Below are 20655 nucleotides of genomic sequence, written 5' to 3'. Positions count from 1 at the left end.
ACTTCATTCCTGTTTTTAATATATAAATCCATTTTTAAAAGCAATAAATAACTATCACTGCAGTCACTTTAAAATACAAGTTTGATGTATTCTGTTCAAAGGCATGGGAGGCCAGAGATGTCTTCACTAAATGATATCTATTGTCTGTTCAAAAGGTGTTTAAATATCCATTACTAAACAAGAACAGTAAGAAGTTCTATCCACCATCCTTTTATACAAAAAATAATAATAATCATATATAGTGATTTATCTACAAAACACTTCATCAGTTTAATCTTACTAGGGGTTATCTATGATTGCCTCCTGTTGCAAAGTATTTTTGCTTTTTTTCCTCCCATTTTTAGATGGCAATGTTACTTACAATAATATGTAACATATTCTGAGGACAATGAATGTATTGCAGTATTGTAACAAAAAGTGCATTTCTACTATCATATAAATTATTCCTAGCCTAGTACCAATAGAATTTGTTTTGTGAAAACTGTTGGGAGTTTCATCTGATGAGGCAATCGCAAACATAAGAAGCATCTGAGTTTCCAGCATAACAATGTTTCTGCATATAGCCCTAAAATCTTTATAATTAGCAATTTATACAAATACAATCTATATAACTGTCTTTAGTTCTGGGGCCTGAGAATGTTTGTTTTGTAAAACCATTAGTTTTGTACAGTAATACTAAATATTAAACCAGTTTACATATAAACACTATAGCATTACATATACCATGTTTTGGTGCTCAATAAAATATGGAAATTAAGATGCAAGATTCTTATGATAAAATATTGAAGAAATAATCTTCCTCAAACTGAACTAATTTTCTTTAAAAAAATCCTCATGGCTTGAATTGGCATAATATTCTTCAATTGTGTTTGTTGTTGTCTTGTTAATAGGAACGTCCCTACCACATCCATTACAACATTGCCAAGCAGTAATCCATCAATAGACACAGAACAGCAGAAAAATGGAGAAACTAAAAAATTAGTTCTAATATATACTCAAGGCACTACCGCCCCAAAATCATTTTATACTACTATTTAGCAAATAAATAAATAAATAAATAAATAAATAAATAAATAAATAAATAAATAAATAAATAAATAAATGTACCTTGGTATTTAACTTTAAATTAGTTTCAACAAAATATATCTTATTAAATTCCCAGTATTAATGCCATTTCCACTGTCTTATGACCTTGATTCAGAGCGCAGGATGAACACAAAATTTATCTTTGTGGCTACTGCGGAGAGATCTCTGCTGTCAAATGATGTAGTAGTTCCATATAGATTGATTCATTCTTGCTGGAACTGCCTACCATTGCGATTATAAGAATGACAAAAAGATAAACAATAAATCTTTTAAAACTCTTTTAGACCAATATAAACCTTGATAATTAATATATTAACACATATGAATATAAATTGAGATTTTCTCAACATTTAGAAAAGCTCTGGAGCAAAGAATTGTAATATCTAATTATTATTGTTGTGGGTATGTTCTATTATCATGACTTTTTAGACAACGGGCTTGTCTTTTTATCTTTTTTAAAAAGATTTTTATATAGGCACAATACCTACTTTTATCTTAGTTTTAGGATTAAATTTGCACAGTACTTCCTTAATGGAGGAAAACACACACATACACAGATTTCCACTGTTAATATATCAAGGTTCTTTGTTCCAATTTCTAGCTAGAAATCCCACTTTTTAAGGAAGGAGCGTGAATGAATTATGAACCAGTTGGGCAATGAAAGTACCTAAGCTTCTATGGTAAAACTGTGTTTTTCAGCCATTGTTACTTGTACTCTCTTCCAAAAGTTTTTTCAAACACCAGCACATGCAGTGCAGGCTTGACTGCATAGGAGACCTATGAGTCAGGACAAAATACAATTGAGTCACTTCTTCCTAATATTCACATTGACCCATTATGGTACTTTCTGTTCTTGGTATTCATTTAATAACATTTTATAATAAAGACAGTTACAGTCACACCACTATGGCCTTTGTTGAAGCACACAAACAGAATGTATCTATTCTATTCAAAGCTAAGCTGATAAAAGTCACATATAACTGCTCCCAAACTATCCAAAAATTGGGAAAATTCTGTGGAGATTCTCAATTATCCAGATCATGGTTGTGCCGATGGTGCTTTTCAAAGGGCAACTGGAATTTCTTGGGGTTTTTTTCCCTTGAAAGCCCCAAGGAAGTCCAGATGCCTTTTGAAAAGCACCTTTAGGATAAAAAATAGGACACTGAAAAGGAAATTAAACTGTTCTGTTTTTAAAATTATAACAGCTTACCAAAATAATTTTGTTCTTAATCACATACAAAAAAGTTTTGTATCTATCACAGTATAATCTGGTAAATATGATTTTTTTCAAAATCTATGGTTTCCACTAGTCTTAATGATATTAGTGAAACATTAAAATTGGCTTTGTAATGGATCATTTCATTAAAGACATTTCAGTTTGTATTATTTGACCCATACAACTTTTCAAAATCTGTAGTGTGACTACAGCGTATACCATAAATTATAAGGTTTGAAATGTGTAGAAATAAATAACTGAATCTGGCTTTAGTGAATACAATGCATCTTAATATACCCCTTCATAAAATTCTCTCATTTTGTATCAATAGCATTCATATCCTTATTATAGCTTTGCTTCAGGTACTGAATCTGCTCACATATAACATCAGTTCACAATTGTTTTGTTCCCATGGCCATGCTAATATTCTGTACTGAATGGGATTGGATTAATAATAAGCAAATATCTAGCTGCTGAACCTGAATTTTTAAAACTATGTCTGCAGCATTCAGTTACTACACATCTAAATGGTCACATTATAAATCTTTTTTTTAAATCAATTTCACATTTGGCACATTTATTCATTCTTCAGAAATGCCCCTGTATTTTCTTCAATACCATCACACACAATGATCACAACACCAACTGTTTGACTGATTAGCAGCTTCACAAGGTGGTTTATCTCCAGCTTCTCCTTAATGGATCACACCTTGCCTATGACAGAGGCACATTAGGTACAGTGCAGTAGGGTGTCATTTTTGGACTCTAGAGGAAAGCATTTTCCAAATGGATAGAGCCTCTAATTTGCAGTCCACATACCATGCATTTCCCTGGTAATTCCAATCCATCAGCTACTGAAGCCATTTCTGGAAAGCTTCATTGCAGACTGCTTCCTTTTATGCACAGCACTTTCATAAAAAATTCAAAGTGTAGCAAGAAGATTCAAAGTGTTGCAAGAATCCTTGAAAATGAAATAATTATTGTCAGTACAGTCTGCCCAACTCCAAACACCAGTGCTTCCAGGGGAGCCATGCTTTTCCCAGCCACTCTGTAAATTCCAGCTACTGCTGCACCTGAAAGGGACAAGGAAGACAATTATAATCAGAACCAAAAAAATATATTCAAAAATCACCGTATAGTCAATATGTAATGTTCCCCTCCTCCATACACAATTGATTTTACAACTCTTATCACACTGGACAGAAAGTACAGTATGATTCCATAATTTACTAACATGTAAATAGATACTCTTCTACAGGATATTTAAGGAATGATCCAGCAAAAGTCAAACACTTCTTTTGCATTCATATGTGTTCAGCTCCCCCCATTCGGTGAGACTTAAAGTTCCCAACCCATGTAAGAAACTAATAATTAAAAGCCTACACAAGACCGATGATCAAATAATCTAAAGGTTTACTTTCTGATTGTTGACTGCTGATGAAACATCCTAAAATAGAACTCAATTCTGTAGTGATACTGTTCTACAAATTCTTTATTTATATACAGTCTAGACCCGTGATGGTGAACCTATGGCACGCGTGCCACAAGTGGTACGCGGAGCCATTTGTCAGGGCACGCGAGGTGCTGCCCTGTCAGCTGGCCAGCGCGCATGCGTGCGCTGGCCAGCTGAGTTCACCTTTTTAAAAGCTATTTTTTGCCTTCCCCAGGCTCCAGAGGCTTTATAGGAGCCTGGGGAGGGCGAAAAGAGCCCCCCGCCCCCCTGGAGGCTTCAGGGACCGTCCCTGAAGCCTTCGGAACGCTTAAAACCACCCTCCGAGCAAACCGGAAGTGACTTCCGGGTTGCTCGGAGGGTCATTTTAAGCGTTCCGAAGGCTTCAGGGACCGTCCGAGGCTTCCCTGATGCCTTCGGAGCGCTTAAAACGACCCTCCGAGCAACCCGGAAGTCACTTCCGGTTTGCTCGGAGGGTGGTTTTAAGCGCTCCGAAGGCTTCAGGGAAGCCTCCGGACAGTCCCTGAAGCCTCTGGAGGGCCTCCAGGGGGTCGGGGGAGGCTCTTTTTGCCCTCCCCAGGCTCCTATAAAGCCCTTGGAGCTTGGGGAGGGCAAAAAAAATGTAAAAATGGGGGGGGGGTCGCGCGTTGTGCGCGCATGCACACTGGGGGGGTCGCGCGTTGCATTATGGGTGCGGCACGCCCACACTCGACCCCCCTGCGCTCCCCCCACTTGTGGCACACGAGCCAAAAAAGGTTCGCCATCACTGGTCTAGACCAATTTCCTTTGAACCTTGATCCACTGTCTAATGTTTCAAATGTTTAAACCTTATCAAGCATTCGGCCTAGAAAACAGGGGCAAAGTAATCCACCTTCTCCAATTGAATCCTATTCCACTTACAGCTAATGCATATGCTTAGTTCAACAGGGTATGCATTGATCTCTACTCTACCTTGGAGAACAGTGAGAAGTACTTCAATTTAATCAGTTTCCTATTTCAACTGAGCAAAAAATAAACTTTAAATCAAGGAAGAATCACAAAAGCAACATTAGACCGTAGTTTAATATACTGGATTGGTTCAAAGCTGGTAACCATACTATAGATAGTTCTTGATTTATGACATTTCATTTAATAATGGTTCAAACTTAGAACAGCCTCAGAAAAAATAATTTGTAACCTGTCCTCAAAGCTACAATTGATGCACTCCTCTCAAGATCATGTGACCCAATTTGGATACTTGGCAACCAGCTCACATTTACAAATAGTTGCAGCCTCCTGCAGTCACGTGATTACAATCGGCAACCTTTCCAGTCAGTTTCTGACAAGCAACATCAACCGGGGAAGGAGGATTTGCTTAACAATCATGTGATTCGCTTAATGATTGTTATAAAAACAGACATAAAATCAGGTTCAGTCCCATAATGACTTATTTAACTTAACAACTGCATTTCTAAGCAACCGAAATTCCTGTCCCAACTGTAGTTGTAAATTGAGGACTAGCTATATTCTACTTGAAATAAACTGTTTTTTCCCCCCACAGAAAAATGAATATTTTATTGATTTTTTTAAAAAAAGAAATAGGGTTCATTCTAATAATTATTGTTCAATTATCTGAAAAATAGTTTGATGTTTAATATAATTTTTCTTATAGAAAACTTCCATAAATTATTCTATCATTAGCATAAGATTAATCTACCATCTTTCTCACTCTACCTTACCGTAACGGTTTCTGTAAGATGTTTATGTTCTGATTTAAGCTTATATTTTGATGTGAAGATTTAAAAAATACAGAAAGTTTTATTATATGTAAATAAAATCCTGTATGCACTGGGTATTTTTAAAGCAGACATTGCTTCCTATTTAAAACAATAGCTGGCAGTATCATTAATCACAATATGTGGGTTCTCTTAAGGTATTGTAGATCTGATAGTCTTTATATTAAAGCTACCGTGTATGTGTATGTGTGTGGGTGTACGTGTACATAATTATTTAATTAAATTAAATGTGGCAGATAAGGACACTTCATTTTTATCATTCTAATTTTTGTAAGAGAACCATACAAATCAAATATAAAAACAATAAGAACAAATCTTGGTTACTGAAATGACTCCTATAACAAACTAAATACATTTCTCTTTTGTATTGCAAAAACAGAATTGATTTCATATCAAATGCAAATCTAATTGATGGTTTAATTTATTAAACCAAAATATCACAACTCCAAATCAGTAGAAGACAGACAACCCGAAAGCAAAGACTGCACATTAATGGCTTGCTTAAAGTTATGTTATAAAGTATTTTTTACATTTCTGTGATTATCTCAAAGAATATATCAAAATCTGTGCGTAGGGGAAAACCCAATACTAAATAAATCATAACTAAATCATAATGAAAGAATTCTATCTAGTTAATAAAGCCAATATTTATACAGCAAGTTATACTGTACAAAATGGTTATAAAGGTATTACATAGATTGTTGCTCCTAACAAATTTATAAAAAAATTATATAGGGAATATAAATCTACCACAGGTACACAACACACACACACACACTCATATATGGGTACAAGCTTTGCTTTCCTCCAAAAACGATTGTAAAAAACTCAGGAGATCCCAATTGTTTTATGAGGGATGATTGCGCATCTCCTGGAATCACTAAGCACTAGCTTGACAACTCCAAGCAATGCTCCTTTTCATAAGGAATTAGTAAATCCTTTAGGAATCTGGAAGTCATAGAAAGAAGGTGCAGCAAGTGTCTAACTTGACCCAGGAGAGAACTACTGTACAGTACCTTCCACATTTATTAAGGAACTGCGCTTTTTGGTTGTTTGGGTCAGAGTGACATATATACATTTCCGACATTTATATATATATATATATATATAAAACAATTTTGTGAATTGAAATAAATTAATCTTAATTTGGTATGATAAGCAAAATAGTGTACCTAATAAAGGTATATAAAAGCTTTATAAATGGTCAGATAACATTTTTTTTTCTTTTGAGAAGCTATTCTTAGTAGGTATAACTATTTCAGTAACTATCTCCTAAAGCACTTTAGATTGTAACAACATTTTGAAGAGAATGTAAGTGCAACAGATTGCCTTAATTGCAAAAGTGTAAAATTGTCTGAAGAATACATAGACAATATCTTTATTGGACACAGTCTCATTGTCAAGTTATTAAATAGTTCTTTAGAAGCTTCATTATCTTTAATACAGAAAAAAAACATGCATTAACATAAAAATGCCAGGTTTTAGTTGCTAAATTTACTAAGCTCCACTGCAATATTGCACTAACGTGGACCAGCAATTCATGCAAATTTGTTCTGCTGGCAACTGAAAACTTACTATACAATGGTTATACTATTATTATTTATCCAGAATTCCAGTATATCACAGCTCTTTCAGTGCTTTACAAAGTGTTGTCATAATTTCCCATCCCTTATTGCCATTGTTGCATTAGATGTCTTTTATAAGGGAAGGTTAAAAAATAGCTATTGCTATTTTCACCAAAGCTGGAATAGCAATAAGAAGGTAATATAGAACCCTTTTTAAAAAAAAGTCCAGATTTTTATTATCAGTTTGACGCATGGAAATGGACACTCCTACTTTAGACTTCAAAATGTAGGGTTTTTAAAACTGTACTAGTATAAAAGGACAGGTTAAGGAACAGACCTGGCACACAAATGATGCAAGTACATTATCAGAAATTCACAAAATATGTATATAAAGCCATTATGTAATTTGAGAGTAAGAACTATGGTTATCTCTGCGGTCATTTATCAGATAATGGCACTGGGAGAGAATTATGCCTAGGATATTATTATTATAATATAATAGCTACAATCTTATGCATGATATTTTTCTTTCAGAGAATGAACAGCACTCCAATACAAAATTCCAAAAATATGAACAGAAGCAATACATGAACATTTATTACAATTGCTAGTAATAATCTTCAAAAAGAACCACAACTATATTTGAACATGTAAGACTTACTGGTTATCATAGCTCCAGTTACAGAACCCAGAAATCCAATGCTGACCACAATGACAGAGATTACTCTCCCTTGCCTATGCCTTTGCAGCATGACAAACATTAACACTCCTGCAGCACCGTGGACAAAGAGAGAAGAGAAGAGAGCCCATAGGAAAACCCAGTACCACATTTCTGGAAAAAAGTAATCAAACAGCAGGTTAATATTTCTTATTTCTTTCTGATGACAACAAATACGTATATATACTAAAGTATTTGAAAAATGATAGAGATATAAATGCATGCACAGAAGTAACTCTCACTTACAAGTTAATTTTATTATCTTGTCCACTATCCATTTAAAAAAATATTATGTATAGCTCAATGTTCTTATCTCCACCCCACCCTTTTCCTATAAACTACCTAGTAGACAATTTTTGCCAGTGGGGAATGTGCAAATTATATAAAAAAGTAATATTAAATAATTATGAATAGGCTATATGTCAAATGCATGGAAATAATCCTCACACATAGTACCAGTTCATTTCATTATTCTGCCACTATACATTTTCAAAAGGACTGCGCATATTTCTGTATTACATTTTTCTTCTTCTTTCCTTTTCTGTGAGCTACCAAGATTACTTTTTTTGTTAACAGGTTGCAAAACAATTATATGAAGAATTAAATATTAAACAAAAGAAATTTTAAAAGGACCACTTCATAGTTATGCTAATGTGTCTATGGTATCTAGCAGAATACATACATATATGTATATGGGTACATACTGTTCATGTGTGTGTGTGTGTGTGTGTGTGTGTACATATAAATATCTCTCATGAATACAAAGTCACACACTCTATTTATAAAATAAGCTAAAATAAGAACGTAACTTAAGGGAACCAAAATACAGAATATTAACTGTTCAGAAGTAATACCGAAAGTAAAGTATTGAAGGTATTTGCTTTGCTTAAATGGGCAATATGCAAAATGATGGGTTTTTCCCTGATGAAGCTAATAATATTGCAGTTATCAATACATTGCTTCTGAATGTTTATAGACTGAGGTTTCTTATTATTTGAGGACTGAATGTCAGCTACATAGGACTGAGATATGTAGAATAACAGAATATTATTTTTTTGAATTGCTCAATGCTTTATGTTATATTAAAATTCTGTTTATTTGGAGATGTTAAATACTCAAGTAAATAAAACAAATCTTTAAATTTATGGAATTACCTCGGTGTGCAGATATAGGACTATTCAAAAATATAATATTTAAAACCATAGAGTTTCACCACACATACTAGTTATAGTGCTTTAATAAAATATATTTCTATCATAGAAACATTCATTTTCAAAAACAGGTTGTGTTTTACAGTGCAATACCACAGTATGCTTTACTGTTTTTAATTTTCATCACTAATTTGAAAATATTCCTTCAGAGACATATATTGAATCATATAAAATCTATTTAACTAAACCAGAATCCAATAGGAATAGAAGTTCTCAACTTACAATAATTTGACCATTCCAAAGTTTGATGGACATTACAAAAACTATTTGATTCATCATCCAAATTGCAATTCCCCCCTTCCCCCCAAAAATCATGTGATATTTTGGGCTCTTAATAACTGGCTTGCATTTCTGAGCAGCTGCAGCATTCCAAGGTCACTTGGTACAATTTGTGACATTTTCCTGCTTTCTGGTGGGAAATGGAACAAAGATGTCTATTGGATATGCTAGCTTTGTTTAATGACCATGTGATTCACTTAATAAGTGATTTGCTTAATGACTGTATTGATTCATTTTATGACCGTCATGCAAACAACTTTGGTCACTTGGTGCCACTGCACAAATGAGCCTGGAAACCATGCCATCTTTGGTGCTACACAACCACATTTTTCCCTAAAAAAGAGAAGCTGGATACTGGCTCATCAGGATGAAGAACTTTTTGTTCTTAAATTAAAACTAATCAATTCAGCCTGTGGTTTGGAGACCTTGCAAGTTTTGTTCCACTGTATTTCATGTTATTTTATACTATTCTATTTTTAATCAAATTATGTTTGTTGATCATAAATCAGAGAATTTATGAGACATCATACTAATACCTAAATAGAATAAAATGCTATATTAGTGGGCATTATTTATTTTGAAAAGTATTAGAACTAAATATTAAGTTTAGCAGATGGATTTATTTTGGTATACAGTACATCAGAAGTTTTCATTAATAGTCAGTATTGATATCCTTCAGGTTCCATGTGTCTAATGGCATTTCCATTCGTTAGCTGTAATCCATCTTCTATTCTTATCTTCATTAAGTGCCAAACTAGCACATCTCTTCAAGCCAAATTTTACTCCTGTATTTCACTCTATGCATTTGATAAAGTGAGCTGCATTAAAAGCTTGTCTTTTAATAAAATTTATTAGTCAGAAACGCCCGACTACCAGACTCTTTCTGATTTTTGGCTACCATACGTTAACACAGTTTTCTTCCTAAAATGTCTAGGAACAGTGATTTTAATGCTTTTAAAAAATTCTATACATCTTTTTTTTTTTTTTTTGCAACTGAAGGATCGTTGTTATCAATTAGCAGCTGGTATTTTGTGCTGCGTGAATTTTTGAAACCTCTTTTGTTCTATTGTTCATTTCAAATAAACTTGTGTAGATTTTTCATAATCCCACTTGATAATTTCAGTGTTGTGAGCCAGCAAGTTATACGGCTAGAGTAGGCCTGTCAAACTGGCAGCCCACAGGCCAAATGTGTCACACGCAGACCATGCCCACTCCAACTCCACAAAGGCAAAAAAACAACAACCACAATGTCACGTGATGCGATCGAGTTTGACACCTGTGGCCTAGAGCCATCTTTTGCTTTCCCCTTGCCTTTTGATACTAGAAATGTTATTTCATTCTTCATTTTATTGTTGTTTGCAGAAGGTTATTCAGTTGTGTTGCTAGCTTGGAGTGTAGGTTTATCAAGATTAGAGCCAAAAATCATGCAGTTAATCTTTTTGGAGGATACTCCAGTTCTTTATATTTTTGAGTTGCATCTGAATCATTTTTATTGCTCTCACTACATCTTCCTTTTGTTTTTCATCAAATTCTTTCCAGAATGTTGTGCTTTTCATTGCGCTCTTAATATTTTTCCACTATTCAACAATTTCTTTACCAGAATTTGTTATAAACAGTGTTTTGTTTAACCTGATTTATTATTATTGCTTATTGGGGATACCATATCCAGAGGAATGGACTAGCATAGATTGTTTATAAATAAATAAAAAATCTTCAGTGTGAAATTTATTAGGGTCTTGTCCCTATTCTGTAACAGCTGAGCGAGCAATAAAGTTTAATCAACTAATTTAGGTCAAAGAGCTGAGCTTGTTAACTTGTGGTTAGCAGTTTTTGGAACCAGATTAAAGCAGCATAGGAAAAGGTAAGTTGTTTAGGCAATTTCTCTAATTGGGGAAAGAAAAAAAAACTAACTCTTTACACAACCCATATACCAGTGATGGCGAACCTGTGGCACGCGGAGCCATTTGTCAGGGCACACGAGGCGCTGCCCTGTCAGCTGGCCAGCTGAGTTCACCGTTTTTTCTTTATAGGAGCCTGGGGAGGGCGAAAAGAGCCTCCCCCGCCCCCCCGGACACCTTCCGGAGGTGTCAGGGAAGCCTCCGGACAGTCCCTGAAGCCTTCGGAGCGCTCAAAACGATCCTCCAAGCAAACCGGAAGTGACTTCTGGTTTGCTCGGAGGATCGTTTTGAGCGCTCCGAAGGCTTCAGGGACTGTCTGGAGGCTTCCCTGACGCCTCCGGAGGGTGTCCGGGGAGGCTGTTTTCACCCTCCCCAGGCTCCTATAAAGCCTCTGGAGCCTGGGGAGGGCGAAAAAAGCATGTAAAAATGGGGGGAGCGCCTGTAGTGCGTGCATGCGCACTGGGGCTCCGCATTGCATTATGGCTGCGGCACACCCGCATACGACCTCCCTGCGCTCCCCCCACTTATGGCACGCGAGCCAAAAAAGGTTCGCCATCGCTGCCATATACTTTCTGAATTCTAACATTTTCCCTCATAGACAAGATAATGTATTGGGTAGGTCTGCCTGCCCGCTTGCCTAGCTAGCTTATCCCATTTATCCATCTATCAAAATCACCTATAATTAGTTTTAGCTGACAATTATAAACAGTGGAAAGTAAGTCCTCCTGTGCAAAATGGAATTTATTCCTCAGTAAAATTCATAAAATTTAATTCTAAACGTTATAGCCTTTCAGACTACGTAACCCATCTATTCCACACTGGCACTGGCTTTGCACAGTATATCAAGGACTTCATCCAAAAGTGAGAGTGGCCAGAAATTAACTTAAGTAGGAGGTTGTAAGGTGTTAATGCCTTACAACCTGAAATGTCACAAATTCATTTTGGGTGGATCTGACCCAGACAGAACAGATGATCAGCACTCATAAAGGTTTCCATTTGAGGCTTCATGGAATCAAAGACAGTACTCACATTTTCTTAAGGTAAAGATTTATTGTTTCTCTAATACTTAATTAAGAATATGCTCCAGATAATTTTTATAACTGTATTTATTCATGGTAGTTTGTTAACATATGGTTTCTGCTTTTATGTGACATCCTACTCCTTTAAATACTGTAGATTTTTTTCCTCTTCTGTAAACTGCTTTTACTTTCCATCTCTTTTTACATACTATGTTCTTAGCTTACCACTTGCAGGAGATTTGCCATTTGTGAAGAGCTTGAAGCAAGAAGATTGTTTTTTTCTAGAATAGTTATGAATATACAGAACAGGGAAGAAGTTCTATCTTCCAGAAGCTTGGCTTCTATATGAAACACAACACTACTGGCTCATATGGTTAGAATGCTGGGCTAACAATTGGTAGGCTCATATTTGAAACCCAGCTGATGCTGCAGGAGGAGTGAGCACCCTTCACTTGCTCCAGCTCCTGCCAACCCAGCAGTTTGAAAGCAGGCAACTATGAGATGGGTACCACATCGGTGGGCAGCTTAACGGGGACATGAAAGGAGCCCTTACCTGGGCATCCCCTGACGTCACTGATGTCCTTTCAATCTGGAAGTGCTTCGGTGCTCCTAACATGACAGTAGTAGTAGTAGTAGTAACGGTGGTGGTATGAAACACCAGGCCAGGAAGACAAGGGGGCAAAACTCCCTGTACTTTTTCAATCTATTACAGTTGTAGTTTTTCCTATACGTAAACTTACAAGAAGGCTTCACATTTTGCAGCCTCTCTTTATGCAAGCTTCCTTCCATCTCATGGCCCTCCACAAAGTGTTTAAAACAGGAAAAAAGAAACGAAAAAACTAAGCCTTTTCACCCATTCTTGGGAAAGGTTTGTGGCTCCATGCAATCCCTGGACTGCACACTTTATACCTATGTCAAATGTAAAATCTGATAATACTAGGCAAAAATGTATTTCCAAAAAGAGAAAAATACACAGTATTTTAAAGCAGTAAGTTTCCATATGGTCAGAAATATTCAAAGCTTCAAGTTTGAACATGTTGATTGGAGGACATAACAAATTTATGAGACTACACAAGTGGTCTCAAGTGAGGGATGCAGGATACCATTTGCTGGATTTTCTCAAAAAACCCTACCTTATTGTTTTTAATATAGTCACATCATTATATATCAGAACTAGAGGACACATATTGTCATCTTAACACTCCTCTACAAGGATCATATTTTTTAAAAATAGGCTTCATTTATGACATTTTTAGAATAAAAAATAATGTAATTGTATTTCCAAACAATTTGTTAGCTGGATTTATCATAACAATATAATAACTACCAACATTCACGCATCAAACTTTCTTCTTATTCAAATGAATATGTAATATTAATAACCAGAAACAAAACAAAAATAGAAAAATTATCACATTTATTGAGACTGTATCTAGCAAAAGAATAGTAACTTAGGAAATCAATGGTTATTTAAAACCAGCATATACAAAATTGTCTTTGCCCACCAAAAATATGAATATCAATGAAAAATGAGTTAGAAAACCAAAGAAGAAAATCCATCAATGTCACTTTGGCTATTTGATCAGGAAATGTATGATTCGGTTAATTGTAGAGGTGCAGGCATCAGGTTAGAAACTAGGGGACCTTAGGTTCTACTCTTGGTTTAGGCACAAAGCGAACTGGTTGACCTTGGGCTACTCGCTTTCTCTCAGCCCTAGGAAAAAGGCAATGTCAAATCACATCTCAAGAAAAATGCAGGGACTTGTCCATGTAGTCTTTTAGAATTGAATATGATTGAACGGAAGAAAAAAACAACACAGTTCTATGTTTTGTCCTGTATGATTTTAAGGGCAACAATCAAACCAACACTGCTGAGAAAAGAGCTGAGAATGTATTATTGCTGAGAGCCAGAGCAGCAAGTGAAATATTTATCCTACAAAATATATTAGTACTGCACAGTTCATTCAAAAACAGCTAGAAAGACAAAGCAAGGCAGGTAAAATTCCTTCCACTTCTACATTTCTCCCCTTTCAGAATACATTGCAAAACACTCCTTTGCAATTTTGTTTAGGTAAATCAAAACTTTGATAGCATTTCTATTATTTAATTATTAAATCACTTATTTAATTAAATAAATTTTAATACATCAAATTACTTATTGAAAAATTAAATCTCTATATTTTATTTGTATAAAATAACCATTCTAAAGAAAAAAACAGCTTTATTCATGAAACTTCAATCTACCAGATAGACATACTGTACAACAATAGAAATGATATTCATTTTCTAATATGATTCTTTTTAGATGTATTTTTATAATTTAAAATGTTTTTATATTAAAATATTAGTGACTGCTAACTCATTGTCAGGCATGATAAATGTTTAATTGATACCAAACCTCATAAAAGTACAAAGTTGGAAGGAACCATTAGGTAAATGGCCCCTTCCAGTAAAACAAACTCTTTTTGTTTAATACAAAAATCCAAAACATCCTTATAGATATTTTCCACTTTTTGCTGAACCCATTTATTTTATTTATTTACTCCCCAAAACTTTTCACATTAAGAGAAGGAAAACCCTCTATCAATTGGATAACTTTGGAGTTATCCGATTGATAACTTTGCACTTTGGAGCAACAAAGAACAGGTTCTAATCTCTTTTTGTGTGATATCCTTTCAGGTATTGCTATCACAATGGCTAAATATATCTAGCATTTTCAATGTCTTCACAATGTCTTCACTTCACAAGACATCATTTCTGGTCTTCTAATCATACTTTTGATCTTCTCTGAACATGTTCCAATTTCTCTTAATATTTCTTAAATGGTGCACAAAATTGGATACTGTACTCTAACATGGGCCTGACCAGTTAGTCAGTGCAAGGTATATTACTTCCCATGATTTGAAAACTATATTTTCAATACAGCTGATACACATTTCAGCCGATGCATCTAAAATCAAGCTCAACCCCTCCAAGACGGAGTGGCTGTGGCTACCGGCGCCCCGCTTTAGCCAGTATGTTCCATCTCTGGCCATTGGGGGTGAACAATTGCCCCCGGTGGACAGGGCGCGCAATTTGGGCGTCCTCCTAGATTCCCGGCTGTTGCTGGATGATCATGTGACGGCCGTGGCTAGGGGGGCGTTCCACCAGGTTCGCCTGGTGTGCCAATTGCGCCCCCTACTAGAGCGGGACACCCTTCGCACAGTCACTCATGCCCTGGTGACTTCGCGCCTCGATTACTGCAATGCTCTCTACATGGGGCTCCCCTTGAGATGCACCCGAAGGCTACAGCTGGCCCAGAATTAGCTATTCTTCTCAATTTTGTCTGATCTGAAAATCTGATCAGCATTTCTTCCGCCTCTTCAAAATGACTGAGAGTATTACTGAGAAAGTACCGAGAGCACTTTTTGAATATAATTTTTGAACCAGGTATATTCTATTTGCCATCCAGTCCACAATTAACAATTTGGTAATCAGAATGTCAAGCCTACTGGAATGAATTTATCAAATGCTTTTCTAAAATCATGTTATTTTATATTTATAGCATTCTCATATTCTATTAAGGAACCTATTCCCTCTCCCCAATAGAGGTTACCGGTAGTTTAGCCATATTTGTTCTTCACCATCCAGCCTGACAAATGGTCAATATTATATTGTTTTCTGTTTTTTCAATAGGCAAAATGTTGAAAAGCAAAGCTGAAACAAGATGGTTTTTTTATTCTGATGCTTAGAGATCCCTATTACTGTAATAGTGGTCTGTTTACATTATCTGACCTATATTTTCTAAGTTCTATCTGAGGCAGCTATTAAGTTAGCCAAATTCAGTGACTAAGACCAAATTCTGTTTCACTGTCATTACTATTGAGAAGCTCTTAGCATATAGTTTATCACTTCTGAGGAAGAAATGGCAAACTAAAGATAGTTCCATAAGAGCGATTCTGACAATTGTAGTGGAATAAAGAGCAGGTGAAAGGACAGGCTCTGTTATTCCTCTCTGGACAAAGAGGACCAGGGTTCTCCCCAAGTGCTCCAGACAGTTGCTACTCAGAGTTGCTTTGAATAGTAAGATGGGAGGCAAATAATAAATAAAATAATAAAGCAGCCTAGCCCAAACCATGGTTCAATAGCTTCCAAAAGTCAAAATTGCTTGTTAACCACATTTTGCAAATTAGGTACTTTCATGAAAGCAAGTATTACTACACTGCATGAGTTATCTTCAATCTTTAATGAAAGAAGTTTCATACAAGTTTAAGGACTTAAAAATATGGTTTGTCACACAATCATCCAGATGTTTAGACTAGATTTGGCATTCTTATCTTTCTATCAAGTCCTTTCCAAGGACCTGGGAAAGGTAGATGTTGTTATTTGATGGTGCTAAAGCTATCATTGAAAGCTGTAAGCGAGGGGTGTCCAAACTTGGGAACTTTAAGACTTGTGGACTTCAACTTCCAGAATTCCCCAGCCTGCTGTAAGCTGTTCCAAGTAAAGCTGCCTGTTGCAATTGACTGGGTGATTTTATCAATATCGATGGTGTTCACAAGGTGCTCCAGATGTTTTGGGATGGCACCTATGGTGCCTATTATGATTGGTATTATCCGTGCTTTCTTTTGTCATAGTCATCCTACTTCCATCTGCAGGTCTTTGTATTTTGTTATTTTCTCCAGTTCCTTCTTTTCTGCTGTCTCTAGGCACTGAAGCTAAGGGCCCAAATGGATTTGAAATAAGATTCTGGAATTAATTATCAGAATCCTTCTCATGGGAAAATGCTGTTGTTTTGAATACTTAATAAAATATATATAAATGGGATTTTGAAGGTTGGACACTGGAGGGAACCAGTAGGAATTAAAGATTACAATTAAATGAGAAAAACATCTAAATTTGTCTTACTAGCTTTTTTAATGAACAACGGAATTGGATGTTAATTTTAAAAACGTCTGCCATTATATACAGATTGTGTCTGGAAGATTATATGGAGGAAGAAAAAACTTTATGAGACTGAATCTGATTTGAAAGTAGGTTTAAAAATGATGGGCTATGGCTGTCATGGTGAACCTATGGCAGGTGTGCTAGAGGTGGCACAGATTCCTCTCTGTGGGCACTCACGCTGTCGCCAGCTGCTCTTCTGATTTCTGGCATGCACTGGTCTTTGGATTTCCAGCATTCCGGCACATATGAAGACCAGCTGGCTAGTGCGCATGTGCATGCCAGAAACCCAAAGACCAAATGGCTGATGCGCGCATGTGCACATGCACATACACATTCTGGATTGGACACTCGGTGCCAAAATGTTTTGCCATCACTGGGCTATGGGAATGCTGTGGAAGGGGATACTACACAGGATATTCAAATGGTTTATGTCTTGCTTAACCAAAAGACTGACCTGCATAACTTTCTTATACTGGATTTATAAGAGAGAGTTGTTACAGTTTCGAATATTGTAAGAAGGGAAAAGGAAAAAATGAGACGTCATCACATTCTAGGACATTAGAAAAGAGATGAGAGAACAGATTATTTGATGAATTTTAAGAGAAAGATTTGTCACTATTTCTTATACTTATTATAAAGGATACGTAATTTCTTTTTCTTTCATATACTTTTTGGGTTTTTTTTGTTCCTTTAATTTGTACCGGTTCTTAGCTTTTTAATTATAATGTTTAATAAAATTACTATGAAACAGAGGCTCTTAGTATAGCTCTGCAATTTGATATTGCATTATGAAATTGTATCACTTGATGCAATATATCATTCAAGCTTTCCATATATCTTTGTGCTTCTAGGGTGTGTATTTTTGTTTTAACTGTGTGCAAAGAATAAAGAACTCTAGAAATGTTTTCAGGTATCAACATCAGAGTGAATGATAAATAATACCCTGGATTAGCCTCTTTCCCAATTTGGGAGATAGAAACAATACTTGCCAATCACCAGTCATGTCAATTCAATGATTTTCCAATATGCATGCAATTTAGGAAGCTATGGAGATTTAAACTCATTCAAAGTACATAGCTCCTGGCCATTATTCTATCAATCTCTAAGCTTTAAGTTTGCCCATTATTTTGCTTTTCGCCACTTCCTAATGGGATACAATACATACATATATTCTTAGGGGAGAGGACTAAAGAACTGGGAAGCTTTGTCTTTTCGTTGTTACTTGTTACAATTTCATCACTTTCACTCAGTGACTAGTAATTTGAATGAATTTGAATGTATCTCTCTTAGACATTGCTCTTAGTATCCTTTAATGATCTCATATAATTCTCAGCTTTAGTTTCCTGTTATTAAATTTATAGTTCTAAACTACCTGCACATGTTTTTCTTTCATCATCTTCCTTCTCGCGTTGTTACACTTTTTTTTTTTTGAGTAACCACACTGGTTTTTGATGTTTTCCATTTTTTTTCCTTTACTGAAATTATTTGTATTGATACTTTCTGGCCTTCCTTTTTAGGAACTCTCACATATCTTAAACTCTTTTTCTCATTACTTTCTCCTAACTATTTGCTGATCAGCTATGAATACCACAGGCCCTATTAACTAACTAGCCTTAAAAGAAACAGAAAATTGGATCTCACATCCCAATGTACAAAAGACATATCTGATAATTTCCTCTTGGATATTTTAGTAAACAGTACATATTGTAAGACCAAAATACAATCAAAATTCATTGTTAGAATGTTATGTTTATTTCTTGAACGCACATTGGCTTAAAAAAAGCATCTTATTTGCTGTCTATATTCTTACAGAATATTTATCTGATGATCTATAAAGAATTGTATCATCTCATCCCAACTAAGACCTGGTTTGGTCTAGTGGCTAAGGTAGTGGACTAGGAACAGGAATCTAATTTCTAGTTCTACTCTAGGCGATGAGAACAGTTGGGTGACCTTGGACCAGTCGCTCTCTTACTCAAGGAAGAATGCAATGGTACATCAGTCCTGAAAATGTTCACCTAGTTCTTCTAGTTTCTAGAAGAATGACTGCAGGGAGAAAAATCCATCCCACCTAACCCACACAAATGCTTCTATACCAACAATCAGGAAATTAGCATCAGCTATTAAAACGCAGCCTGCCACTTCTACTCACCTTTTCACCAGGGAACCTGAGACCTGCTTACATGCCAGATTGAGAACATGGGTGTGCACGGTGGGTGACTGCTTCTCTCCCCCTCCCATTTTTAGGTCGCATATCCCATCAGCCCCTGGCACTTATCCTAAACATCTGGGTAATGCCACATTGTCTACAATTGAGAAGAAGCCCCTCTCATTTTCCAAATGCTGCCCACCGATCACCCTCTACCACTTACCTCCCCCCCATGTCCCACTAAACCCACCAAGCGCCCGCCACCCCCGGCCTTTACCCGTGAGATGCCGAAGCGATGTGCCGTGAGCCCAGAGGCTCAGCACCTGCTGGACCGATAGGTTTATCATGTGGTCTCCCGCCTCCGCCTTCATGGTCGCCGCGGGGAAGACGACCAGGCCGGTTCTGTCGTTGCTGGGCCGCCGCCTCGGGAGTCGTGTCTGGTTCGGGCAGCAGCCTCGGGAAACGGGAGGCTGAGGCCGGGCTCCCACGAGGCCTCTGAGGGCCGAAGGGGCGCGGGTGGGGTGAGCTCCCCCCGGCGGGGGAGACATCGAGGACGGCAGCTGGACAAACAAGGTGGCGGCGGCGGCGGGGCCGCTAGCTCGCTCTCCGCCTCCCACCGCTGTTGGTGGTGGATGGACGCCGCGGCCCTCCTAAGGCTGGCCGGCGCACAGAGCCCCGCGGTCTGGGGCTGAGGAGGGAAAAGGAGGCGGAGGTAGGCGCCGGGCAGCTGCGGTGGCAGCTATGACCATCCCCGCCCCCTTTCGAAGCCGCCGCCTCCTCATGGCCCCCCTACTCAGTAGCTCGCGCCGACCGCGAGGAAAGTGCAGGGGAGGGGGGGGAGGAGGAAGAGGAGGAGGTACCCGCGAGACGCGGCCGGAGAGTAACCGCCTCCCCTCCCCGATGGCCGGCCAGCCGCCGGACCAACCGCTGCTCCTGCCAAGATTGCGCGCGTGGTCCAACCTCCAATCAGTCACTTCCCAATGCGAGGCAGGCGGGCGGGTGGGGGCGGTCTCACGCGCGCGCGCGCGCGCGCGCCCGACCCATAAAACAGGCGGCGCTCCTGCAGCGGCTCCTTGTACATATGGGGGAACGAGACGAGGCGCGAGGAGGTCGATGCTCGTTCGCAAGGCAAAGCAGGAGAGGGAGGTGATAGCGTGGTGGGGGGTTGGGTAGGGTCCAGGGTCGTTTGCCCGAGCTTTCCTCAGACTTCAGTTATTAGGCGTCGGAGCCCAGACGCGAAGGAATGTTTTTTCCCACTTAAGGGAAAAGGCCATGTTCGTCTCTTACAATTGCCAATACTGATTACACAAAGAAGAATATTGTGTGGCTCAGAGTTGAAATTGGGGAAACTTGATGCTATGTT

At 37.4% G+C, this 20655-nt stretch overlaps 1 protein-coding gene across 1 annotated transcript; it reads right to left on the bottom strand.

Moving 5' to 3' along the window:
- Positions 1–334: 334 nt before the first annotated feature.
- TMEM170B (transmembrane protein 170B) lies at positions 335–20111 on the bottom strand. The gene is made up of 3 exons (XM_081953404.1): positions 19570–20111; positions 7754–7924; positions 335–3375 (listed from the first exon to the last, which is right to left on the bottom strand). The coding sequence occupies exons 1-3, from the start codon at positions 19838–19840 to the stop codon at positions 3245–3247; spliced, it is 573 nt and encodes a 190-aa protein (XP_081809530.1). The 5' UTR covers positions 19841–20111; the 3' UTR covers positions 335–3244.
- Positions 20112–20655: the final 544 nt, after the last annotated feature.

This window comes from Natrix helvetica, assembly GCF_964273705.1.
Source record: "Natrix helvetica genome assembly, chromosome: 4".
NCBI lineage: Eukaryota > Metazoa > Chordata > Lepidosauria > Squamata > Natricidae > Natrix > Natrix helvetica.
This window is presented reverse-complemented; position numbering and strand designations above follow the sequence as displayed.

Excerpts from the sequence above, each read along its gene's own strand:
- TMEM170B (XM_081953404.1), bottom strand. The coding sequence starts at position 19,840 with ATGTCTCCCCCGCCGGGGGGAGCTCACCCCACCCGCGCCCCTTCGGCC. Across the intron at positions 7,925-19,569 it reads ATCGCTTCGGCATCTCACGG|AAATGTGGTACTGGGTTTTC; the intron begins GTAAAGGCCGGG and ends ACTTTTTTCCAG. Across the intron at positions 3,376-7,753 it reads AACTGGAGCTATGATAACCA|GTGCAGCAGTAGCTGGAATT; the intron begins GTAAGTCTTACA and ends TGTCCCTTTCAG.